The following is a 25,853-nucleotide window of genomic DNA, read 5'->3' as shown; positions in this document are numbered from 1 at the left end:
CGCCGGCTCGCCTCAGCCCCGCCGCAGCGAGCCGGCGGCGCCCCCTGCAGCCTGCCGGCGGCCTGGCACGGCTCGGCTCGGCTCGGCTCGGCTCGGCTCGGCTCGGCACGGACCGGCCCGGCCCGGCTCGGCACGGATCGGCCCGGCACGGCTCGGCCAGCCCCGGGGCCGCTGCCCGGGGCCACCGTGCGGCCGCAGGAGCTCAGGGCCTGGGGACAGGCGCTACTGACACGCAGCGTGCTGAGGTGCCGGCACCTCCTGAAGGAATATCGGTATACTCTGGTATATTCTTCAAGTGAAACCCGGTTCCTAGTGTATAACCTTTAATTATTCCCTCACAATTCCTTTACATTGCAGTATGTAATCGTTATTTATTCCCTCACAGTCACGCCAGGGGGTGCTCCCCGTGGGTGAGCCCCTCACGGGGCACAACACCCGGGGGCTCTGAGGGGCCTCCCCAGGCCACCCCAGGCCCCGTGCAGCACTCCGAGCCCCTCAGCTTTGGCCTTTGTGCTTTTACAGGAGCTTTAACCGCGCACCCCGCAGCTGAGGGGATAAGGTAGCGCCCGGTAACCGCGCCCCGAGGGGGCAGCCAACATGGCGGCGGGGCAGCGACACCGCCCGGCCCCGCACCGCCACAAGATGGCGCCCGCCTGTGACGTCACACCACCAGCGGAGGGGGCGTGGCCTATTGATCCGGGGGCGTGGCCTGTGCGTCGGGGGCGTGGCCTATGGGACATGGGCGTGGCCTATGGAACGGGGGCGTGGTCTCCGCACAGCGCCGCCGCGAGGCCCCCGTGCCGCCGGGCTGCCCCGGCGAACGCCTGCCCGCTGCTGCAGTGCCGCCCTCAGGCGCGGCGCGGGCAGCCGCGGGGGCCTGGCGGCGGGGCGGGCGCTGCCCGGTGCTGGCGGCGGAGGAGCGGGGCCGGGCCGGGGGGCGGGGGGGGGCGCTGCCGCCGCCATGCCGCTGTTCGCCGCCAACCCCTTCGAGCAGGACGTGGGTGAGAGAGCGCCCGGGAGGGGGAGGGAGGGTGGGAGGGGGGCGGGGGACGCGCGGCCGCAGCCCCGCGGCGGAGCGAGGCCTGGTGGCGGGGCCCGGGCCGCGCCGGGCCGTACCGGGCTGAGGTGGCCGCGGGCAGGCCGAGGGCGCTGCCTCAGCCCCGCTGGGCCCGCCTGCCCCGGCCGCTGCTTCCTCGCCTCAGCTGCGGGTTGTCGTCTGGTTTTCTCCAAAAAAAAAAAAAAAAAACCACCAAAAAAAGCGCCATTTTTGGCTTAGGGCGCCGAAAAAGGAAATTAAAAAGCTACCTGCGAGGGTCAGGTTTGTGCCTTCTGTCAGGCTGGAGCTTCAGGTGAAGAGGAGTTGGGCGTCCGTGGGATTTTTGGCAAGGCCGCGGTACGTGCAGGTGGGAAGGGCTGGGGGCAGCGCCCCTCAGCACCCCTCAGCGCCCCTCTCCTGCTTGCCCCAAGCCTGCCACGGTCCCAGGGAGCCTTCGCAGTTGGGATGCCCAGTCCCCTGCCTGCCTGCCCTCCCCAAACCCCGGTGGGACTCCAGCGTCGAGCCGCGATTGCAATGAAAGCAGGAGCTCGCCGGGCCAGCCGCACAGTCGGGTTGTTTGGGACACCTCGTGGGGTTTGTGTGTGTCCGGGGTCACCCTTCACGTGGCTCCAGCTGCTGTACCTGCACCACTGAAGGTTTTTTGACCTGGGACTGTCGCAGCTGCGTGCAGCGTTTGTTGCCAAACCCAAATGCTTCAGGAGTGTTCTTTTATATGCCATATTTTTATAGCAATGTATTTTCTGTAGTGTTGCAAGGGTGGCAGTCTGTGCGCTTGCACTTTCTTAAACTTTGCCTTATAGCTACCAGGCATAACTGCTTGCACATACTGCTTCTGTTAGGATATAACTCTTTTATATTACTGTTTTTTCTTCTTTTTGTTTAAGAAATAAGGTATGTACCAAGCACGTAGGTGAGCCCAGCCGACGTCCTGGTGCTGCAGGGAAGGAGAGCTCCTCTCCCGTGTTCTCCTCCACCCAGATCGTTTGAATTCCCCACTGAGCCGCTTTAACTCGCGCGTTTTGGCACAAAACTTATTTCACAGAGCTATTTGGCCGACGCGTTGGATCATCTGTGAAGGAGACGAGTTTGGAAATTCGGCAATTTAAATCATCGAGGGCTGCAAAGTGCTGGTGAAAGCGAGGGGCAGGGCTCCCCTGAAAAGGTCCCAGGGAAGAGCAGGGCCCCGCTGCTGGGGGCAGCGACAGGTCGGGTCGATGCAGCTATCTCCTCAGCCCATATGCTTCGTGCTGCGGTTTTCTCAGGGCACCTCTAGAAAGCGTAGATAAGCACTCCCTTGCTCTGCCACAGCTGATTTTGTTTTCGTGGTCCGAAACGTGCGCGCCTGCTTTTCGGCAGGGCTGCCTGCAGCCTCATCTCCTGGCTGCTGCCTCGCCTCTAGCTGCGGTCCCACGGGGTTAACCTCTGGGACGGTTTCGGAGGAGTTTGCTTTCCTTCGGCTGTTTCTCTTGTTGAGAGGCTAGCCCGGTGCCTGAGTTCTTTACAGGGTTAGAAGCGATTTCATTTCCTGCCTGGTGCTCTTCGTAGGTCGTTCATTCGCACGTGCTGTTCTCCAGCACAACCCTTGCTGTCACAGCCTTTGGCTCTCAAGTAGCTCTTCCTCCAGCGGAGAAGAGTCTGCGCCGCCTCAGCTTGCGAGCAGCTAGCCTGCTGTCGTGAGCCTGTGAGCACGCCAGGGGAGCAGGAAGTCTTTGTGTAGCTTGAATGACTCCCAGACCTGCCCGCGGGGTCACGGGTGGCTGGTGACTTGGTGATTTTTGTTTCCTCGGCCTTTGCTGGAGCGTTTGCCTGGGGTGTTTGGTTCTGGTGCTGTACCTGCCTCTTTGTGCCGCCTTACCTTGGCGGCCCGTGTCCTCCTGTGCCAGAACTCCGCGTGCCTGTCATTCTCCTCTTGTTTCCAGCCGCCGAGCTCATGTTTCTAGGAGGATCTTTAATCGACTCTGAGTTCGTGTTCTGTCCTGCTAACTGTCACCTTTGGCTGTCCAATCCAGCCCTGATAGCTTTACGTTTCTCCTTACACGATGCGTTAGTCCTCCCTCTCGTCGGAGACACCTCCCAGCTTTCTGCTGGCGTCCCTGTGACCCTTCCTCCCGCGGTCAGTGTCAGCCAGGGTTTGCAGTGTTGCTTTCCAGAGCGATTCTCGAGGCGCTCGGGAAGTAAACGCTCCCCGCCCTGGGAGCGCTGTACATCCCAGCTCGCCTTCCTCGCGTTGCGGAACGAGCCAGGAGCTGTGGCTAATAACTTGCACGTGGCTTCCTCTGAAATACCGCTCTGCCGTCTGAGCGGAGCAGCTGGTGCTTGAATTAACCCCAGGGAAGGTGCCCTCCCGGGAACACCACCTGCCTTCTGCTGGAACTCGTCGCCTCCCCTTTCATTTCGCAGGGATAATTCTTGCTTCAGCGCTTGGTGTAAGGCCTCGCAGATGTTTGAGGACAAGCTGGTTGCGGGTTTTGGTGTCATTGGTGCTTGGATATTTCTCTCTTTCACTTCTTTAAATCTTCTCAAGCCCTCGGACTTTACCTTCCTTTGAGTGACTCAGCTTCCTGGCCTCTGAATCTGCAACTCCGTGTTTGTTTGTTTGGTGCAAGACGTGGTTATTGAGAACTTCCAGGGTTTTGTAGCTTTCAGACCGACGTTGGGAGTTGTTTGCTTTTTGGGCTGGTGGCCAATTGACTCGAAACAAAATGTCAGGGCAGCTTTTTGGGGAAAAGTATCCTGGGAAGCCTGCTCGCTGGACTGGGTTTTCCCTGCAAAAAGGTCTCTCAGAGCTCCCTTTGGTCAGTCCAGTTCTTTGCAAGGGGACGCGAGGGAGGGGAGAAGAGTGGTGCTGTGCCAGGGGAGCCTTAGGTGGGGTGCTGGGGAAGAATTCAGCCAGGCGGGGGGCAGGCGGGCACGGGGCAGGGCTGGGGTCCCATGTGGAGGGGCCCCAAGGGACGGGGCAGCAGTGGGGTGCGGTGGTCCTGAGGGGCATTTTCAGCCCGAGGGGTTCCCCCACTCTTTCCGTGGGGTTGAGCAGCTAATTACCCAGGGTCATTCAGTTAATTACCCGGGTCGTTACAGCCAGGGCTGCCGTTCAGCGAGGACCAAGTGGGCTGTGCAGCATTACTGGAAGTGCAAGTCTCATGAGCACAGGGCTCATCTTCATAATCGCTCGTGAAGTCAAAGCTAGGCGGCTTCTTTTGCTCTTCTCTGGTTTGGGTATGCAAAGGCAAGGCGAACAACAGAAGGTGTAGGATTACGTTTTGGGTTTCCAGAAATGTGTTTGTGTGGTTCTGGTTTCTTTTCCGAAAGCCAGCAGTCAGGAGCGGGTCTCCAGTTTTTAACCTTTCACTTTTGTTATTCTGGCTCTGTTTTTACAAACTTAGAGTGATGCTACGTCAAACTCCAAATACAAGATTGATTATGCCTACAATTTTTTATTTCACGTATGTTTTGGAGGCAAATCAGCCTCCAGAAGGTTGTCATTTCAGTGATCAGGCTTTAACTAATGTCACATCAAGCTGGAAGGCTCCTTGCGCCAAGTCCCCGTGTGACTGCTTGGTTTTCTCCATTTCTAGTGTAAAAATTGACGTGGGGGGGAAAACATTGTTGCATTTGAGTGTTTATTTTCTTAGCCGACGTGTTGTTTGGCATTGTCGGCAAGCCTTGCTCGAGGGAGCTGAGGGCAGAATAACAAAACACTGCACACGTTCGAAGGCTGCACGCCGGGCAGCAGCGAGGGCTTGCTGTCAGCGGCCAGCGTTGCCGATTTCCCCGTCGGTGCGAGGCGCCGTGTGTGCAGCGGGACGCGGAGCTCCAGCTAAATTCACCAGCAAGAGGTCTGCGGAACGGTGAGAAACGCTCCGGGTAGGCACCAGCGGCACGCCGCTTCCCCCGGCAGGGATTTCTCCTGATGGGTCCCCGCGCTGGACCCTTGTTTTTGCGTGTTACCTGTCCCCTGCGTGGGGAATAAAGGGGAGGAGAGGAGAGCCGGTGTGATGAGGCTGGAAGGCAGGACGGTCAGCTCCCCGTCCGGGGGCCCTGGGCACCGGGGGGGCCCTGGCACGGTGCGCGGCAGCGGGGCGTTGGTGAGGCGTTACCTTCTTTCCTATGGGAGCCGCAGGCCGTGTTCCAAGGCAGCACCTTGCCCAGCAGTCCTTCCTTTGGCAGCAGTACCAGCGAAGGGCTCCCGTCCCCTCCCCTCCCCAGCTGCTCATCCTCGCACTGTCTCCTCTCCTGCATTGGCACGGTTTTTCCCGCAGCTGCGTGGCAGATCACATCAGATCGGGGAGCCGATCCAGTTCAAAGCGATTAATCGTGTTGCAGTCTTTAATTTTTTTGAAAATATTCCAAGCAGCAACACAAATAAACACGTTGTACTTTTACCACCGCTCCTGTAAAACTAAGCTCGAGCCTGGTGTTCCTTCATCGGCTGGAGAGCTACGGAGCATAAGCTGTTAGGTGTTTTAGGTTTGTGTTCTCCTAGCACTGAAGGAACCTTGGAAAAGGCACCTTCCCACATCCGTTTCCTCTGATCAAGGTCCCCACCTCGGCATCTGCAGAGCAGTTACTCTTCGAGATGATTCTTCAGCTGGAGCTCGTGGTAAGCAAGAAGACAGATGCTGTTAATTCGTCATGCTGGCAAGGAAGGAAACCTCAGAAGCTGTACGAGATTGCTGTAGGGCGGCCTCCTCGCTGCCAGCGGGACCGCGTCTGCCCGTGGAGCGGCGTGCGTGGGGCCGGGAGGAGGGCCCTGCGTTTGGCACGCGGCTGTGTGCTCACAAGTACGCACAAGAAGTGTTTACGCTGCGCCCTCGGCTTACAGGCTTGCGCTCTGACTGGCCTGTAAGCAACCCAAGTGCCCTGCGTGTCCTACCTGCCCGTGCCCACGTGTCTGTTTCAGTCCAGCTCTTCGCTGCGCTGTTTCAGAAGAGGTGGCTTTTGCAAACCCAACAGGTCTGTGTCTGTCAAAGCACCTTAGGTGCATTTTATGGATGCTGTTATGTTCTTTTTTTTTTAAAGAACCTCTCCAGAAGTTAGTTACCTGATTTGATTCCTTTTCCATTTTAAAAGGAGTGTAGTGGAGGGAAAGAGAAGGGGGTGGAGGAAGAGGGAAGTGTAGCGGTCTGGGTTCGGGGTTTTGGTGTCAGTGAGGTGATAACACTCGGACGCGTGGCGGTGCCTGTCTGCAGGCTTGCTTTGCTAGCTGTGCCCGCCTGTATCAAAGCGCTCCTGTGTCTCAGGTGAGTTTGCATCCTCCTGAGGCAGGGGGCGTTGCTGGGACTGGAAGAAACAAGGTGCAGAGTTGGTCGCTGCTGTCTGTGGTGTTTTGAGGCTCCAAAGACTCGGGCGTGAAACACAACCCTGTGTTTTCTCAGCTTCCATGCCTTTCTCTTGACCTACCACCGCTTCTTGGTGTTCACCGTTGTCTTTTTGCTCGTGGACAAAGAGGTGTCTGTAGCGGACACCTGGGGGTTCAGAGCAGAAACAGCTTTCAGCTGGGGGTGCCGCAAGGCAGCGGGATGTGCCCGGCCTGTTGTGTAGGCATTGGTGCTGGTTTTGTGGGCACAGCTGCTGCTGCTGTCACTGGATGAGACGGATTAATTTGGCTGGCAAGTCCTGATGGCAGGATTTGCACCCCGGGGATGGAGGCGTGCAAGGTGATGCTTTTAAAAACGCGACTTCAGCTGGTGGGCCTTCACAGCAAACAGCAGGCTGAAGCTGTGTGCGGCGAGCGTTGCGTTGTGCTGCTCCTGGTGTCTCCTTTGTGCTGGTTCAGTACTTGCCGTTCACATACCCAGGCAATGCCCTGCATACAGGGGTTCTTTGTTTTGCTTTTTTAAAAATAAATGGCACGTTAGGCAGCTTAAAATTGCAGGCCCTCCTTTATTTTCAAGAACAAGCAATTAGTTTAGTTTTAGTGTCCTAAAAATATTGAGGCACTTAAAAGAAAATCCAACACTTACGTCTTTTCTGGGGAAGTATTTTAAGGAGCTTTGTGCTGTAGGAACGTGCTTTCAAGCAGCGTTTGCTTCCCTTGAAGAGTAATTCCAACCTGTGAAGATAACGTGTGGCCAAAATTGCCAGCTTCCATTCCCCCTCCTTGGTCTGCTTTTACCTCTGTAATGGAAGGTTTCGGGGGCTCCGCTGTGCTCGAGTTCTCTTTGTGGAGGCCGCTCCGCTGCCAGGGGGTGTTTGTTGCAGCTCCTGGCTGCAGAACTGAGCCGTGGAGCTGGTTATCAGAGAAGACGCTTAGCTGCACACCCAGAAAATGCATTTATTCGGGGTAGTGCTGCTGTCAGCAGGCCGTGTCATTTTGGACCAGCAGCTGTCGCAGAGCGCCGTCGTGTTAATAGTTAGTGACCATGATGTGCTGCTTTAATCTGCTAAATAGCCTTTAAAGTGCTCAGTCACTAAGGGACTTGGTGACTTCTCTTACTCAAAATGCTGTAAAAGTAGTAATTGTGATATTGCCAGGATCGTTTATGGAGTGCGTTCTGATGGAATTACTACGTGGCGTAAAAATCTGAAAGCTCTTACCTTTGGGCTTAGTCAAAATACTAAAGTGGCGTGTTAAAATTAAATCGTAAGGTGGCAGATGTAATGCATAAAATATTGCTCTCATGAGTTGTTTTAATGGAGCTGTCATATTTACATGGCATTAAAATAACATGGTTCTAGCAAAAAGTCAAAGGGGAGGCACAAATAAATGACGTTATCCCTTGTCTGCTAACATCGAATGGAACGCTGTGAGTGTTAAGTAGGGATATGTTCTTTACGTAAAGCAGTTTGGGTTTTTGTTGGCCGCTTTCGGGACCTTCAGTAATCCTTCCCTGTTGCTTTCATTTCTCTACGCTTGTGACGTTCAGATTTCTTGAAAAAATCTAGTAGAGGAGTGTTGTAAGAAGTTTATTGAAGGAGGAGGTGGTTTTCCCTTAGAGGTCTGAAAGGATTTATTTATTCTCCTTGGAAATAAAAAGGAAATTACATATGATATATAATATATATCATACATATATGCAAAATCATAATATGTATTATATATTAAATTTTCTGTGTGAAATATATCATAATTTATATATTTTCCGTGTGAAATATATCCTGAATGCAAAGATTGGAAGGCCTTGAGTAAACTCTAACTTAGGGTTACGGCCTAAACTTGGAGTAAGCAAGCAAAGTGTACAGAAGCAGATTTTTCATTATTTACAGCATTACACTTGAAGTTGTTTCACTTTTTGGATCTTTAAAACACTTAATGCATTCCTTAGTCCCGTGCTGGTCTTCCCATATGAAAATACATGCAGAATGCTTCATAAAACAGGAGGAATTAGCACTCTGGAAGACACTGCCTCTCAGCATTTTATATGGGGAGATCCCTTTTTTGTATGGCTGTGAAGGTATTTGCTCACTAGAATCTGAATTTAATCGGGTATTTTTATGCTTAATCAGTCTTGGTTTTCTTTACAGAAAAGGCTACAAATGAATATAACACCAGCGAGGACTGGGGTCTTATTATGGATATATGTGACAAAGTTGGCAGCACTCCTAATGGGTAAGCTGTGTCTCAGCATCACGACGTGTAATTTCATCTTCCTGTGAAGAGGAATACTGTTTCAGAAGAAACACACCTCAAAATGCTCATTGTAGTCAGACATGCAGAAAATGCTACTGATCTGATGCTTTTGTAAGCTCTACAGATGTGTGCAGTTGGCTTTAAAATTCTTTAAAAGAAATATTCCAACCAGATTTCCAGTAGAGCAATTGGGAGACGTTGAACGCATCCCAATGTTAGGAGGTTCTGCACAGTAGACCAAGTTATTTATATTTAATGATCTTGCATTCCTTTTGAGAAGGCGCTATGTCAATAGGAAATGGTGAACTAGTTTCTTTGGAAAAAAAAAATCTAGTTAGGACAGTTTGCTATTTATGATGAGGAATTTATCTGTCTGTTGATTAGAAAGGATGGGACTGATATAGGAGAAAAGAGGAAAAAACTGAGGTCAATGCCCACCTTGATTTGGATCAGTTTAGCCTAAGTGGTAATATAGAAATGTAAGTGGTATTTCAGTGATCTTACAATTGTCAAAAGGATCTGCTTATTTTTAAGGGAATCTTTTTGAGCGATAAAATGTTTCAAATTCTGTAGTCAACTTGAGCTGGTACATACTTGAATTCTCAACTGATCTTAATTTTTTATCATTTATTTGTAGTATTTAAGGGTACTACACTGAGAAAGTTCTTTTTGTATTAATTATGTCCTGTCCCACAGGGAAGAATGGCGAATCTGTTCAATCTGGGAATCTTCAGTCCTCAAGGGAAAAAAGTGCAGAATATTCTTTGAGTCCTTTTTAAAAATCTTTAATGCTAGAAAACATCTGTAGAGGGGAAAAAGGGATTGTAAAAACTTAAGTTTCTTTTGTGTTGACATTCAGGTGTCTTGAAAATGGGATCCAAGAGCTAACAAGCTGTGAATGTTTTTAAAATTAAATCTATAGAGAGCCTTTACAGGAGCCAATTAAATAGCCATTAGGTCACTGCTGCTGCAGAGTTATTTTTTATAAATGAAAAGACATTTCTTTCATTGTCTATTTCAAATCTATTTTCTCAACGTAGTAGCAAATGCTCTCTTTGTGACCTGTCAGCAGTACTATGGAAACTAATACAAAATGTCAGCATAAAAATGGAGTCTGCTCCAATTCAGCACGTTTAAGAGCAAGCAAGTTGTTAAATATTTTTTTCAGGCTTGCTCTGGGAAAAGTTTAGGTTAGGTTCCATTTACATTTCTTAAAATAGAGACGGTTTTGTTTGCTTACCAAACTTGAGTAGCTGGTTTCATTCATTCTGCAAATTAGGTCAGTCACATCTATCGCTAATACTTCCTGTGTTCCTTTTGTAGAGCAAAGGATTGCCTTAAAGCCATCATGAAGAGGGTAAATCATAAAGTTCCCCATGTGGCTTTGCAAGCACTTACAGTGAGTAAACTGTCCCTGTTTTCCAAAACCTTTCTGTTCCTTTAGGTAATGGAGCTGTGAAGTGTGTACTGATCAATTAATACCTTTCTGTGTATCTGCGGTAGTAGTGGGAGAGTGCATGCTGAACAAAGGGTGAACTTTTTCTATGCGTGCTTTTATTTCGGATTATTGTTGTCATACATCTTCACCATTGTATTTCTGTTGTCAGCTTTTAGGAGCCTGTGTATCAAACTGTGGAAAAATATTTCACTTAGAAGTGTGTTCTCGTGATTTTGCTAGTGAAGCTCGAGGTATAATAAACAAGGTAATTATTTTGTAACTTTGTGGGGGAGAATTACTTTGGTGATTTCTTTGCTTTTTCTCATCGTAGCAAAGAACTGGCAAAACTAATGCTCTAGTTAATATGCTAGCTAATAAAACTTTCTAGTTTTGGTGCAGTTGCAGATGCTGCTGGCTGTTTGTCTTATCCCTGAAATTTGTGTATTTTCATTTACTACCTGCCCCAGATTTTAACAAAATTACACGAGCAATTTTAATTATAATCTGTGACTCTTCCTAAGCCCAATTAATTTGATAGAAGTGAAGGCAGCTTTCCCTGAAAAGAGTTTTTATTTGGCTTTAATGAAATTCTTAAGCTAAAGTGCAAAGGGAAAACAGTGAGAAAGTTAAATTACATTTTTACAAGGAAAAGGAGGAAGGCTTCAGACAACTTTAGTTTCCAGAGATTCTCAGAACACTGGATGAAGAGTTAACCGAGAAAGGAAGACCTAAATGGTTGGGGTCAAGCAGCTGACGGGATCTAAATCTAGATGTAAAGAACTGAGTAAGCAGAACCTGCTTTACCATAATTACTGCTCCAGTTGGAGACAAAAATGACTAAAGAAGATAGTCTTCAAATATATGGGAGGCCTGGAATCATCAGAGGTTGAGCAAAGCAATTAAGGAAACTAATAAAATTGCTGGGAAGCAAAATGAGTTCATGGCTCTTCTGTTTCTTGCTTTCTGTGGAAAAATAGGTCTTGAAGTCCTCCACTTTATTCTCATTAGCCATGGTCCATTCTGAAATAGAACATTGACCTTCATGCTCTGACAGTGCTTGTGGATGTAAAAACAAACCTCTAATCCCACTGAAGAATCGCCTACCGGAGCATAAATTATTTTGTTGTTGGGAAGTACTTGTGTTTTCCCCTGTCCCTTGCCCATTTGGAGAAAGAATCCTCAGAGGGCCTATAAAATTGTGCTTCCTCCTTTTCTCTGAAAGAAAATTAGTTCAGACAAGTGTAACAAATACCTTTGTGCTGATAATGAACCTACTGGGCTACATGGTTTATTTCAATTAAATGCATGCTCGAGCCCAAACTCGTCAATGTTCTTACTGTTCAGCGTGTTTGTGGGTGAGCCACAGGCTTGCGCTGTGGTCTGAAGGACACTCAGATGGGAGCATTTTGTGCAGTCCCAAGCTTTCATCTGTACAAGGCAGGCTGAAGCAGATAGAGGTGAGGCCACCAGCCCCAGAACCCTCGCTCACCAGCAGGTATCCTGGTGTTAGTTTGGATGGCTTGGGTTCAAATGGTAGTCTTTTTGTTAATTGGAAGGAAAACCACAAAGTGGATGGAGTCTGAAATGCTTAGTCCACGTTTTACCCTTGTAACATTGGCATGACAATCACGTATGTTAGCTGCTGTCATGAAGTGTTGCTCTTTTTGCTCCAATGTTTTTTCTAAGGCTATTAGAAGATTAACAGCAGCTCAGGTTAAAGGTGTGCTTCTGAGGTATGCTCAGAAGTGTGTCCTTTAGCCATGTAGTAGGGTGATGCGTGAGTCTGACTCGCTTTTCTCAGGTGGTTTATCTCTTGGCATGAGGTTGTTAGCAGGTAAAATTTGCAGTGTTGCACAAAATCAGTGGTCCTGCCTGGATTTAGGGTAGCTGTAAATCATTTAGATGAGGATAGAGGACAGAGAATGGCATAGAGGTAGGCAGCCTGAATCTCTCCAAACTATTGAGGTGGAAGCATGGCTAACATTTGAAAAATTGAATTGTCAGTCTTTTTCCTTAACCACCTAAAATTGACTCCACTAAAATTACAGCAGTATGTGTAAGTGAACTGCCCGTAAATTCCAAGTTCTGGCTGTGCAAGAGAATTTGCCTCAGAGGATTGCTGTAAGGGTTGAAGGAGGATGCTCCAGGGGCTAAACATGCTGTCTGTAATATCTGAATCAATGTATAAAAGGTCATGTATGCTAGGTTCTGTTTCCAAAATTTTCTTATTGTCTTATTGAATGCAATGAATTGATTATTAGGGTATTTATTAAAAAAAAAAAAAGGCTTTGGTAACAAAGTTTTACAACTCTTTCTGCTCACTTTGAGGTGGAAGTATTCCTTTCTATGCAATTTTGTCTTCTAGGCTCATCCAAAAGTATCTGAGAAGCTGAAAAGTCTAATGGTGGAGTGGTCAGAAGAATTTCAGAAGGACCCACAGTGCAGCTTAATATCCGCAACAATTAAATCTTTAAAAGAAGAAGGTGTAACTTTTCCTGCTGCTGGATCACAGGTAAAAGCTGGTTAGGAATACTTAGTACTTCTGCTCCTGTTAGCCCTCTGGCAGTGAACAAAATGAAAAGCTGTCCACAAGAGATCTTAGGTGCTTTTGGTCAGAGGAGAGTAGGATCCTTGTTCTGGTTTGGTTGCCTCCCGATACCGAGGTTCATTTCATTCTGCCTTATGTATTTCCTTGCCTTCCGAAGAAAAATAAGAACAGACTAATAGCTATTTCATGATGTCCTCATGAGTTGTTTCGTTTTAGATCTGTCTTTCTTCAGATCATTTTTTTTAGAGCTCTGTCGAGCTGTCGCTGCCTTAACTCTAAGCAATCCTACACCCACACTTTGTACTTGGTGTTTCATGGTTCTAATTGCTGACTTGGAGCACAAATCTTTTTTTTTCTTCACAAAGCCTCATGAAACAAAGGGCAGTATCTGGAACTGAGACATCTTTGAAGATGATCTGTTCTGTGCTATGCTATGCTTTCCTTTTCTAAATCCCCATTTCCTGTTCCAGTTTTCTGTCCGTGTCAGGAGTTGTCCTGGCTCTGCAGTGGTGGGTGCTCCAGTCCCTAACCTCACTTGCTCTCTGTGTTTTCCTTCTGCTGGTGTATTATGCCTGATCATCTAGCTGCCAGATATGGTGACAGGTTTTCTTATTTTCTGCGCTTTATTATTGATGCTTCTAAATATTATGTTCAATGTGAGTTAGGCAAAGGTCAATCCTGAAAAATTAGAACTGTCACTTCTGTTGAGTTTTCCTTACGTGAAGTTTACTTTTCTCTGTATTAAACAGAGTTGTTTTTAATACTTTTACCATCTTTCCTTTCTCTGCAAAGACGTTTTCACCTCGGAATCTAGGATGAGCATTAAAACATATGGTAGAAACATGGAAGATAAAGAGAGCTGCAACCAGTTGTGCTTTCTTTCCTACAAATACATATGAAGTTACATCTTTGTCTTTACCTCACACACTTCACTGCAAACAGTAACACTGAGGTTTGTTAGTTTCTGGTATACTTGTACAGAATTGTTTTCTAGGACCGTTGATAACCCCAGTGTCTGAAATTAGGTTCTTCATTCCTGCAGGATGACTTCCTTGTTGGAGTGAAAACTCTAGGAATGATTTCTCTGTGCTGTTGTGGAGACTCAGTTAGTCAAGGCAGCAGCTCCTAACATTCGCTTTTTGTTTCCACACTCCCAACAACAGAGATTGAGGGTGTCTTCTGGTGTGACACGGAGAAAAATCCCACTTTTTAACAAGTCCAGCTGCAGCTTAATAACCTGGGTCTTCACAAACGTAGGACTCCAAAGAGTTTTCCTTCCCTTTTGAGGGGAGGTATGGAGGGCAAAGGCAAAAAGAGTAGTCATTTAAACAGAACTCATTTAAATAATGAGGAAGTATTTAAATGAAATCTGTTAAATAAACGAGATCTCATTATTTATTTTACTTTGTTCGCTGCTGAAAACAAAATAAAACATGGATGAGATTCCGGACAACAGTAAATGTTTTCATCTAGAAGATCATCTTGGGTCGGTAATGAAACCTTCTGATAAGGCAACTAACCAGGAACAACTTATTACTAATTTTTAAAGTATATAATTATAGAGCTTTCTTCTTCCTTTGTACCATGAACTTATTCTATTGTTAACACATTTTCAGGCTACCACAAATGCTGCTAAGAATGGTTCATCATTAAGTAAAAACAAAGAAGATGAAGATATAGCTAAAGGTAAATTACTAGTCACAGCCTTGGGTTAGGCTTGTGCTCTGGAGCGTTTTGTTAAAATGCATAGAAATAAGCTGCACCCTCTTCTGCTGCAAGAACTGAACGCAAGGGCACAGCAGGTTGGGAATTAAAGTTTATGTTAATCATGCACAAGTTATGGAACATTTTAATGTCTTACCTTTTCGTTCTGTTGTAGGGCAGAGTAAAGCTGTTGAAATGTAATAAATGGCTCATAGTTTGGAGAAAAAAATATTAAACAAAGACCATGTTTATATTATTAAAATATTTCTTTTGATTAGGAAAGCAAACTGCCTTTGTATACAGGGATAAAATATACAGACTTACCTGTTTTATTTTCCTCTCCTAACTGTAGCTATTGAATTGTCATTGCAAGAGCAGAAACAGCAACAAATGGAAACCAAATCCTTGTACCCATCTGCAGAAATTCAGCAAACCAGTCAGAACGCAAGGAAGGTGCGAGCTCTCTATGACTTTGAAGCCGTCGAGGACAATGAGCTCACCTTTAAAAGTGGAGAAATTATTTTTGTTTTGGATGACAGGTATAACATGCTCAGATGAAGGTGCCTTTATTCCACAACTGTTGTGTCGTTAGCAGTTTTTTCCCCCCAGGGCTTTCTTTTCCACAAGCACATATATTGTCACTCTGGCCTTCCCCAAATCCCTTCATCTTCTGCTGTTTGTTCCATACCCAAAATTGTTTAAACCCTTTAAAAAAAAATTGTATCTAACATTTCTTTGAGGCCAGACTTGCCCTCCTTCCCCAGTTCATGTATTTCTCCAGTGATTTTAAAACAGAGCCCCCCCATTTCTTAAAAACCCCATTTTTTTAGTTTTTTTTTTAATTTTTAAGAAACAAGATCCCCCCCCCCGCCACTGCAACACCATCTGATGCTGCTGGAGCCTTTCTGTGGCTGTAATCAAAGGAAGCTGCCTTTTCTCTCTGAAGTTTTCCTGTGCAGCTGTCTTGCTTTGCCTGCTGAGGTTCAATGGAGAGGCAGCATGCTGTGATTCTGATGGACAGCATCCTGGTTAAGCTTGGCTTGCTGCTTTATATAATAAAAATAAATAAATAAAATACCAGCGGCAAGGAGAAAGTAGCCTCTGCCCAGTCGAACTGACTGCATGCCACCGGCCCAGTTGTCACTGCCGTTTGTGACCTCAGGGTGGTTTTGGTGCAGAGGGAACCTCTGTGTATTTCATTAGATAACCATTCTGTGGTGGAGGTCCAATTTGTAGCTTTTAAAATGTTAATTGGTTATAATGTCATAAGAATAGTTATGCACATTGCAGTACCGAACTCCAGCTGATACCAGAAATTGTTGAATCTCTGGCTGTCAAGCGTCACATTTGCTAGGAATAAAACTGAGGAAAAGTGCTTCAGGTAGTTATTGTCACTCTTGTCACTGTTGTTCCAACGATAGCTAAGAAGCAGAACCTACTAACGCTGCTCTAATTTAACAGGCTGTGACAGATTAATTATATTTCTAATGTTAGTCCCCACTTGTGTACTTCTTGTAAACTTCTAGGTGAAGCTATAATGGGCTATCATCTAATCACTCTGAAGAACTGAGGAGTTGTGCTTTAAGCTTGCAGTGATTGCTGCTAAATGGTTTTACTTCCCCCGAGCCCGCCCTCTCTCCTCCCCAGCTCCTGCTTTTGGCTTTGCTGCTGGGCTGCTAATCTGTACAGACATCCTCCTTTACCTCTGTTACCGGACACCTAGGGAAATAGTGCCTCAGATATCACAGGTTTTCTGTCAAAAGCACAAAATGTTGCTGATGCTCAGAGGTGATGTTCAGGGTTTTGTAACACGGCTTTATCTCCGTAGTGACGCCAATTGGTGGAAAGGTGAAAATCATAGAGGAGTGGGATTGTTTCCGTCTAATTTTGTGACTTCTGACTTAAATGTCGAACCTGAGGCAGGTAAGTTAGCTGCTAAAAAGCTGACACATTATTTTTAGAAAGGCGGCCTTATGGTGGAAGTACTAATTAGCCCATCAGCAAAATCATTTCCTGAAATCAGCCCAAGAAAAGAATTGAGGGAGAAATCCTGACGCTGTTGCAAGCAAGCAAGCATATACCACTGCTGTAGCTCACTTTTATGATACGTTTTGATTGTAAGTTGTTACCTTCTCCCTGTTGCAGTAATTCAGTTCATTTTGCCATAATTCTTAGAGAGTAACATAATACTTCTCCAGCAGCTAGGTGCATCACTGCTTAAAATACTTACTCAAATTTCTATCTCATTTAAAGATTTGATGCTAAGCAATTAAAATGTGTACTTTAAGTTAACATAGTAACGCAGCCACAGGAAAGAAACTACTGTTTGTTCTTGCAGCAACTGTGGATAAAAATTGTGTTCCTGAGGATACTACAGAAGAAATTAAGAAAGCAGAACCTGAGCCTGTATATATAGACGAGGTATGCAGTCACTTTCAGTGTACAAAAGTACTGATATTTTAAAAAGATTAAGACGTTGTTTTGATGCTGCCAGTTAGGAGAACTTTTTTTTATGTAAAGACCTTTTTTAATTCAAAAATTAAAACAGCCTCTGCCATGCTTCAGAAATAGCTGTTGTTAACCTTATCTTCCACCTTTCAGGACAAGATGGATAAAACACTGCAGGTACTTCAGAGTATAGATCCTACAGATCTAAAGCTTGATTCTCCAGATCTTCTAGACTCAGAAGGTACTTTGAGAACTAAGTTTGCTAATTCTTGTATTTCTTCTCCCAACTCTTTTCCATCGATTAAGCTGGTAATTCTTTTGTATTTATGTTAAGCTCAGAGAAACCAGGGTATCTACTGTCAGTGTGCTGTAGAATAATTTATTTCACAAAGGGAGCATGGGGATATAAGTATAACTCTGTGTTTTCTAACAGTTTTCAAGCTAAATCCCTGTTTAACAGAGCAATTTGCTTAGCTTCTAGCTAGTATACTCTGCCTGATCTTTGCAAGAAATACCTACCTATCAAAACTCCACATAAAATAAGCAATTAATTGTCGGTCAAAATTTCTCCAAAGTACTGCTTGCTAAGAGGGGAGGGGAAGTTCAGCTCACTTTAAGAGCTGGGTAGTTCAAGGTGTGCAAGAACAATTGAGTGTACTTTGGGGGGGGAAAAAAGTTTTGTAGAATGGAAAAAGTGGAAAATAAGGGAATATCTTCAGTACAGGGGGCCTAGATAGATTCATAGGCAGTATTCCAGTAAAAGATGAGAACACCATAAACCTTGGAGGTGGAAGCAGAAATGCAAAATTTTCTGTAGTTTTCATCAGGAGTCTTCTGTTTGTGGAGGGAAAGTGAAGAGAGGATGACAAAGCAGAATAACCAAAGTGTTTTTCTCCTCTGGTTTGGAGGAATTGGACACGCCTGATAACTAGGGACACTGTCCAATTTTTATGCTTAGTGTACTTAAAGTATATTTTGGCTGGATTTAAAATTCAATTGTGAAGTGTGCTAACTACTTTGACTCTTTTGTCGTTACAGATATTTGCCAACAAATGGGTCCAATGATAGACGAAAAACTAGAAGAGATAGATAGGTGAGTCAGAATGTAGCTTCTGCGTGATTTACTGATACTTCAAATTGTATTAATTTTTTATTTTAATTTTCTCCTTCATCTCCCAAGGTAGAAAATCTTGCAAGAAAAAATTAGACCATTCTGCTTTTACTTTTTAACATTTACTACTCACACCAGGACTTCTGTACTTAAGGTTTTGTTGCTGTTCTCCTAAGCATACTGCATAAGTTACTTGGTGTATTTTGTATTAGCACTTGATTGTAGGCTGGTCTATCTGTCTGGAACTTGACATCCTCATTCTGATGCTCGCTGCCCTCCGTGACAGGAAAATCTGTTCAACAGCATCATTACCCCGTTCCCCTCGGACTCAGGGGTATTTAATGGTGAAAGGAAAAATCGATTAATGTCGTGGAGTTGCCTGCTTTATTACAGCTAGGGAAGGATGGTGGTTCACCATTCGGGCTCTCCTTCACTGGTAGAAGGAACGGGGTGGATTCTGACCATTTTATGATACAGATGTGCAAGAAATCAGCCATCTGTCTTTCAAGATTTTTTTTTCATGCATGCTCAAACCTGCTTAATGAAGTACTTTCCTTTTTTACCATCTAACACTAGATGTTAGAGCAACTTAGTGTTTTGCATACGTTTGTTTTGAAACAGAAAACATTCAGAATTATCTGAATTGAATGTGAAAGTTCTGGAAGCTTTGGAGCTCTATAACAAACTGATGAATGAAACGCCGATGTATTCAGCCTACTCGAAACTCCACCATCCCGCACAATACCCACCTACATCTTCTGGTGTTTCAGTGCAGGTCAGTACCCTCTTCTGGAAATAGAGACTTTCCTAATATAGATTCCTATTTAAAAAGATGACACCAAAAATGAAGTGTAGGCTTTCTTGCTAGCCTACGAACAATCTGACATTGCCTGGTGACTTTCTATAGCCTTTAGAATATACACTAGAACAGAGTACTTTAATTTGCAGTTACCTGCTCATACAATAAGCTATAGATGTTAATTTTGCTCACTTTAACATAAAGATGATTTATTGAAAATACTTAAGATTCTTTCTGTGATTTTTTTTTCCTAGTGAGAATTGTGTGTTTCAGCAGCTTGGTGGATATTCTTGCGATGAGTCATGTTCTCAGTCTTAAAGTAAAATGTTACCTTCTTATCTAATAGCAGGGATGTGAGTGAACTTGAATATTAGTGCATTAATCATGAGCCCAGTGCACTTTTGCTAAGTATAGAAACCTTCATCTGGTTTTAGCTCTTTTTTTCCAAGGGGGAAAAAAAAGGTATTGTATTAGTGGGTGTAGTTGCTCAAAACGGATTTACAGTATCTCTTGTGTGCCATATTGGTGTCCTAAGAAAACAAAAATAGAGGGGAGAGGGATTTTAAAGATCCTTTTTTAAAGAAAGCACAGAATGAGTGTCTTTACTTCAAGTGAATTTTACTTTAATGCTAATTGTTCTGTGGGAAAAGAATAAAGAATAGTTGCCATAGCAACTGCTAGATCTGAAAATCTGTCAGTTAAAGTAACTCTATGTCCTTAGCTTCTGGTAATGATGAAAAATTCAGTATATTTGGAGGTTAAGAAGTAACATGAGCCAAAAGGCAACGGGAGTTTACTATTTCTTTCAAGATACATGCTTCCAGCAGTGAAAATGTGAGATAATGCTACTCGTGCTGGGCCTAGCACAGTTACTTGACACAAAAGTGTCTGTTCCTTCAGTGTCCCTATACTGTCCCAAGTCCAAAAGCAATACAGAGCAGTACAGACTTCCATAAGCATGTTATACCACCTGCTCTATCTGAATTTTGAGTGAAAACTTGTGTTATCTTAAATCAGAGATGCCAGAAACTAAAGTTTTTTTAATTTCCTCTTATGTTAGTCTTAGAATATTCCTCTGTTTTTATTCCCAAAATGTATTAAATAACAAATCTTGTATGGTGCTCATCCCACTCAACTGTGTTTGTGCATCAAAATGTGTGAGGACTGAACATGGTAAAGTCAAGGGAGATTACAGAAAAAGAAACAAGGCTTCTGGGAGGGGCAAAGGTCTTGTACGTGATACAAAAGGATCGTCCAGACAGTAAGGACAGACCTTGTTAGCAGGGCATTTTTGAAAAAGGTGCCTGCTGATGGCAATAAAGGATGCCTATTCACAAGTCGTGTGTTAGGAGAAGTTGCATGTGTTGGTTTTAGAACGCTGTTGGAAAGTTGATGTTCATTGAGCCTTGGAATCCTAATGTATTTGTTTATTGTATTCTGTGCCACATTTGCTGCTGCTTAATTGAAAATAAAAGGTATGCTTTTTTTTTAATTAACAGTCATATCCTGTACAGCCACCTAGTGGAAACTACATGATCCAAGGTGTTCACCAAGTCACCATTTCCCCAGGTTATGGCCTAGGACCTGATCAGATGGGGCAGCTGAGGTCTCTGCCTCAAAATATAAATTCTTCTGGAGCAACTCAGCCTGCTCAAGCTGCCTATTTAAGGTATCATTTCAGCAAACTCTTCCGTCACCCTATTCCTGATGGTAATTTTACTGCTTTGCCTAGAGGCTGTATCTCCGTGAGGTATTTACAGTGACGTGTAATGCTGTTTAGCCGCTTTGAAGGTACACAGATTGCTTTTGGGCTAGGCAAAATTCTCACTTGCAAATCTGCTTATCAGAGAAATAGATGTGAACTTGTCAGAGTTAGATTTGGTTCGGTTTGTTTCGTTACAGCCCAGGACCAGACTCTGTGCTGAACCAGACGTACGTGAACCAGAATGCTGGTCTTCCATCAGCTGCCAGCACCGCTGCCTACAGCCAGCAGCAGATGGGAGTGTCGGTGGATATGTCAGCCTACCAGAACAACGCGTCCAGTTTGCCCCAAGGACCAGGTTATCCCATGGCAGTTCCTGCTCATTCCGTTCTGCAGCAACAAACAAACTACCACCAACAGCCCCTCCTTTAAAAACAAACCAGGCTCATACTTCTAAAATAATGAATACAGTTTGCTGAAGCTAATGATTTTTTTATTAATACCTGTCACAGATATCAAAATGCATTTTCCTTTTTAAGTAACCCAACTTAGTGCATTAGGGTGATGCTGAGTAAAAATACACATCAGAACCGGTCGTTAATCGTTTGCTTAAAGGTAGTTTGAACTAGATTAGGTAACGGTTTAAAATAATTTCAGATTACTTTGAGCCCTTAGTTCAGTGGTTTCAGGAAACGCCATTTGTGAGTCTGAATATAGGAAAAAGATTGGCCAAAAATAATTTTCTTTTTAATGTGTTTCTGGAAACTTGAGGACGCATACTCAGTGGTATGCGTTGCTCTCAGTACGCATTCTCTCTTCTGGTGTCTCACTGTAATCTTTCTATCCAAGTAGCTTCAGAAAATCTCTGCTGATTTAGACACCTCCTTCTCTCTGTGCTGCTGTCGTGAGCTTTATGACACGGTGTGCGCTAGATAATTGGAACAGCTGCACGAGTTAATCAGAGGAGAGCTGGAGGAGAAAATGATTTGATACTGTGACGGAGAGGACCATGTACCTACAGAAGTATGAGAGATGATGTTTTTGCAGTGCTGCCTATTAGATTTTGGGAAACTACAGAGAACTTTGATGTGTTTCTCTTGAAAGAAATTGCGGGGGGTTGCTTGAACTTGCTTTTGGCAGAGGTGGTACACGCAAGGGATGCTCCCAGCAGACTGTGGGTACTCCGGATATGAGGTGCTGAGCCAGGGTCTTGTACAGAATGTATTTTCTTTTCCTTTTTCTGTTGTATGTAGAAGTGAAGGAGAACTGTAGTTCTGCGTGGTAAAGGAGGGGATCAAGAATGTTTGAAGCTTAAGACTGAGAATCCACCTTTGTTCCATTTCCATTGGGGAGGCAAGTGGAACAGGAATCATCTGTATGGGACCAGGGGGTTCTTGCCTCTCTAGGATTTCCTTTTGCTGCTGCTGCCATTTACGTGTCTAAATAAACGCTGGTTACAGAGGGAAACTCTTAAACAAGTTGGGAAAGGTGTATTTAACAGCCTGCGTATAGGCAGACTACGCGTGCTTTGTGAGTGTGCTCCTCATTTAATACAAGGAACGGCTGCATATTGAAAATATCAGACGTCCTTAGAAAAGGAATTGCCTTGGGACTGTGGAAGTGAAGCATTTGGTGGCTAAGACAAGAAATCTAAGAATTTCTTCCCTGATGCACTTTTTAATGGGTAGGTTCTTTTTTTTTTTTTTTCCTTTAAGGAGGAACAGTTGAGCTGAGTTACCTTTCAGGAATGTTTTTTCTTTTATGGTTTCAGCCTCTGAAAAAATCACTTAATTCTCCTGTTTACCTACTCAGTTTAGCATAGTTGTATTTATACATATTTTAACAATTTTATGATGAGTCATAATCTTTAGATTGAGAAAATAATGGAAGCAAATCACTGATAAAACATCTTCTTGTTAAATGTCTGAAACTCCAAAAATGTCTAAATAAGTATGTTTGGTGTATAATTTTTCTACCAAATGAGAACTGTCAGATTGTAGACTGTTGCTGAGTAATAAAAACCACTGTTCACTCAGTGCCACCTCCATTGCTTTTGCATTTTATTTAATTACTTAGTATCATGACTTTATTCGATTGCAGCCTCGTGCTTATGGAATAAGAGATTCAGTACCTGCTCTTTAAATCATTATTTAAATCTGTGCAGTTAGAAAGAACCTATCATCTTTCCTTTTGAAATGACTTTAATTTTTGGTATACTTCCCTCTGAAGTAGTTTAGTACAAATAACACGTTGCAATACTGAAGTATTCCAATAACTTTTTCCTTGTGTTAAGAGGAATAATTAATTTCAATGCTGCTGTTCAAAATTCTTATTGTTTTGAGATTTTTTGTAAGAGTTTATTTCGTTCCAAATTGGTTTATAATCAAACTAGACCTTGCTGTCATTTATATAGATTTTCCATGTTTATTAGTAAGTGAGGTAAAGGTAGGTATTTTTATTGGATTCAAAACTTTGATCCAGCAGAAATATTGAGTATCCTAAGTGGAGATGACTAGACAGATGTGATTTGATTACTTCTAATTATTTTATGAATATAAATAATGTATATACTCATTTGTCTGAGATTTTCTACACAACTACATATATGCATACTGTTAAAGCCTGAAATTTTATATAAAAGCCAGATTTGTGATCATCATCTCTTATATTCTGAATTCTGTGATATGCAACTTGTAGATAGTGTAAAATAATTTAATTATTAAAATAGTGTATTTAGAGGGTTTTGGTGTTAATAGGAACTGTTTTTCCTCTTCAAACTTCTATACATTATCATATTTATTTTTAAGGCCTGATTGTAACTGAACATGCTGCCAAAGGATTTATCTAACTTCGGATTTCTACACTAGGTTTATTCCTACTGTTTTATAACAGGAATCAAGGGTAGATAACTTCTGCTTTTTCATATAAACTCTTAATAGTTAACATAGAAGTTTGTGCAACTTTATAATGAGAATTTTATTGTAATATTTGTTTCATGGATGTTAAAAATATCGATGCTAGATACATTTTCTTCTAGTGTGAATTGGCAACCTATTACGTCTAAGTTATAGTCAACTGAAAGCAATGATTTCATGTCTGTAATGCCACCATTCAGAGGTGTGTGTTGAGACTCGTTGGTATTTTGTATGGCCTTGATGTGACAAATGCATTGTCTATTAAATTTGGTATAAAAATTACAATATTAAAATTGTTTCTGTAACAGGTAGACCTTAAAATGTTCTGTGTTCATTTAGCTTTTGTTCATTGATGTCCATAGGCTTGTGGAACCGTAATTCTTTTGAAGGCCGTCCTTTAGAAAGGAGTGCCGAGCAGGACCTGGCTGTAGCTGCAATCTCTTACAGTAACTATTTTCTGATAGGAAGGGTTTTTTCTTATTTTTATCTATGCATCTTTTCTAAGACATAATAGGCACTACTCTTGCTTACATTGAACACTGTGATATATTTGTCGAATTAATAACTTTTTAGAATTTATGGCTCTTACCAGTTAAATTTTACATGAAACTGACTGAAACTGTTTTGAATCAGTGAAAATGAGAAATGAAGGAAAAGAAATGTAAATGGGGCAGGGTCTGAGCACTTCCGGATTTTCATCTCTCTGCTGGCTCCACTGGAATTGTAACGTCTGCCAGCTAACGAACTGACCCCAGCATACAGCATGCCTGAATTTTGGATGCAGATTGTGGTTCTACTTCTATTTTGCCTGGGGTTTGAGGTGAATATGTACTGGTTAATAGATGCGTCACAGTTCTTACAGAAAATTATCTTAAAGAGTTTGCAGTATTAAGAATGGGGGATGTGTTTTAATGGAATATCCGTTTGGCCTCCTGTCTGCAATATGTGTGCATTGCCTTGTGTGAATAAAACAAAGTTTATTTAACAAACACGGGCGAAGAGTCTTCTCTTTACTACTCAGGTTAAATCCTTGCCAGCAAGACAAGGCAAAAGCTGCGTGAGGTGCCACTCACAGCGTGAATCGTGAACTTCAGTGCTGCAGCCTTCACCTTCCTCCTTCCCCAGCCCGCTCAGCCGTGCGCCCACTTACCTCCAGCTCATCGCGCTCCCACGCGCTCCCAGCAGCGCCAGTGCTGTGGAAGAGGCGAGCTTAATTTCAGAGCCGTGCTGCATTTCACCTCTGCTGGATGAGCTCCTCTACTCGGGAACCCTTGCTCGTTACCTTTGGTTGTCTGTAAGCTGGGCTCAGCAGGTTAGCAACCAGCATGCAGCAGCACTCTAACCAATACGTATGTTAACCGCTATGGGGAACAGAGGAGAATAACCGTAAAGAAAACGGTAACGCACACAATTGCCACAAATGATAAGGCGTTTATATAGAAAACACATACAATGAAATTTTAAGAGCAGTGTATCGCACATCCTAAGAATGAACCATAATTGCTTAGGGCTTATTATAGGTTTTCAAGGAGACGAATTACCCAGAAGGAGTCATAGCTCAAAGTAAGAATAAATCCTTGTGCTTTAAAGATGCCTTCTGCTGAGGCTGTGAGTGGATGCCAAACCAATGTGTGCAAGGAGCCTGCTGCACCTGAGGATGGCATTATTAGACACAAAGCACAGCGCTGCACTCCACCACTTATTTACAGCACCCTTTTGAGGCACTGATCCTACTGGTTTGATTTCAGGTTACTTTAAACTACACCTCTGAACCCTTGAAAGCCAACACATTTACTAAATTACTGGCAAATGCTTTGTTCTTCATTTCAAATCTCAACCATGACTATGTCTCGCTGAAGTGAGATGAGTGTGTAAATTTTCTGGACAGTATCTTAAACTGGGAAGTGAGCCACATAGCCACACCAAGAATAATGTTAAAAGTATCCTTACTAGTACCTATTTAATGATTAAGGTGAATTTAAAAATAATCTAATTTAGACTACAGCATTCATGACCCACATTCATCTCCGATAAAGAAACCAGGCTGCCTAATTTCATCCAGGGTTTAAAAAAAATTAAAATCTACAGTTTGTGTCTATAGTGTGAAAGAAATGTGTTCACCCTGTCGTACCTTGGGCTTTCAGCAGAGGTGTGCTTGTTCTGTATGGAGCCAGTGGGCAGCAGCCTTCAGAGCATGATTAGAGCCTATTATGTAGGTGTTTGCCTTATTGCTGCCTTGATTTCACACATCTGGTATCTGGGTGCACTAATTGTTTTCGCAAACTTTAAAGGTCATGGCAGCTGGCTGTAAAAGGTAGCTCTAACGTAATTCGGAATATAAATAAAGTTGCTACCGCATAGGTTGGAGAAACGGTGGTGCTTTGATGCTTTTGGCAGCTTGCTTTCTTGATCCCTTTCCCAGTTGGTTGAGAAAAAGTTATTTTCCAAGGGAGCTGGTCTGCGTTCAAAGCTTTCTGGAGTAGAAGCGGGATCAGTTCAAAGATGCACACATTTCTCATTCATTTCAGTGGGAGGTGTAATGTACTTGTAGCTAAAGCACA

The 25,853-nt window shown here is 44.0% G+C and overlaps 1 protein-coding gene across 2 annotated transcripts; it reads left to right on the top strand.

Annotated features, from left to right (window-relative positions):
* Positions 1-843: 843 nt before the first annotated feature.
* Positions 844-24,281, top strand: STAM2 (signal transducing adaptor molecule 2). 2 transcript variants are annotated; one of them, XM_080599426.1, is made up of 14 exons: positions 844-1,001; positions 8,522-8,606; positions 9,951-10,026; positions 10,235-10,330; positions 12,431-12,577; positions 14,230-14,299; positions 14,670-14,856; positions 16,146-16,240; positions 16,656-16,738; positions 16,919-17,006; positions 17,804-17,858; positions 18,498-18,651; positions 20,175-20,344; positions 20,578-24,281. In XM_080599426.1, exons 1-14 carry the CDS (start codon positions 962-964, stop codon positions 20,807-20,809), a joined length of 1,578 nt encoding a protein of 525 aa, XP_080455552.1. In that variant the 5' UTR covers positions 844-961; the 3' UTR covers positions 20,810-24,281. The 2 variants fall into 2 exon arrangements, with proteins under 2 accessions (XP_080455552.1, XP_080455553.1); XM_080599427.1 differs by lacking the exon at positions 844-1,001 and adding an exon at positions 1,116-1,393.
* The last annotated feature ends 1,572 nt before the right edge of the window (positions 24,282-25,853 follow it).

Source organism: Anser brachyrhynchus (assembly GCF_964034855.1).
Source record: "Anser brachyrhynchus genome assembly, chromosome: 7".
Taxonomy (NCBI): Eukaryota; Metazoa; Chordata; class Aves; order Anseriformes; family Anatidae; genus Anser; species Anser brachyrhynchus.
Note: the sequence above shows the minus strand (reverse complement) of the source record. Positions and strands in the feature narration are given on the sequence as shown.

Bases quoted from the DNA above. Each gene is read 5' to 3' on its own strand.
- STAM2 (XM_080599426.1), top strand. From the start codon at position 962: ATGCCGCTGTTCGCCGCCAACCCCTTCGAGCAGGACGTGG. The intron at 17,007-17,803 runs GTACTTTGAGAA...TTGTCGTTACAG, and splicing joins AGATCTTCTAGACTCAGAAG to ATATTTGCCAACAAATGGGT. The intron at 20,345-20,577 runs GTATCATTTCAG...GTTTCGTTACAG, and splicing joins GCTCAAGCTGCCTATTTAAG to CCCAGGACCAGACTCTGTGC.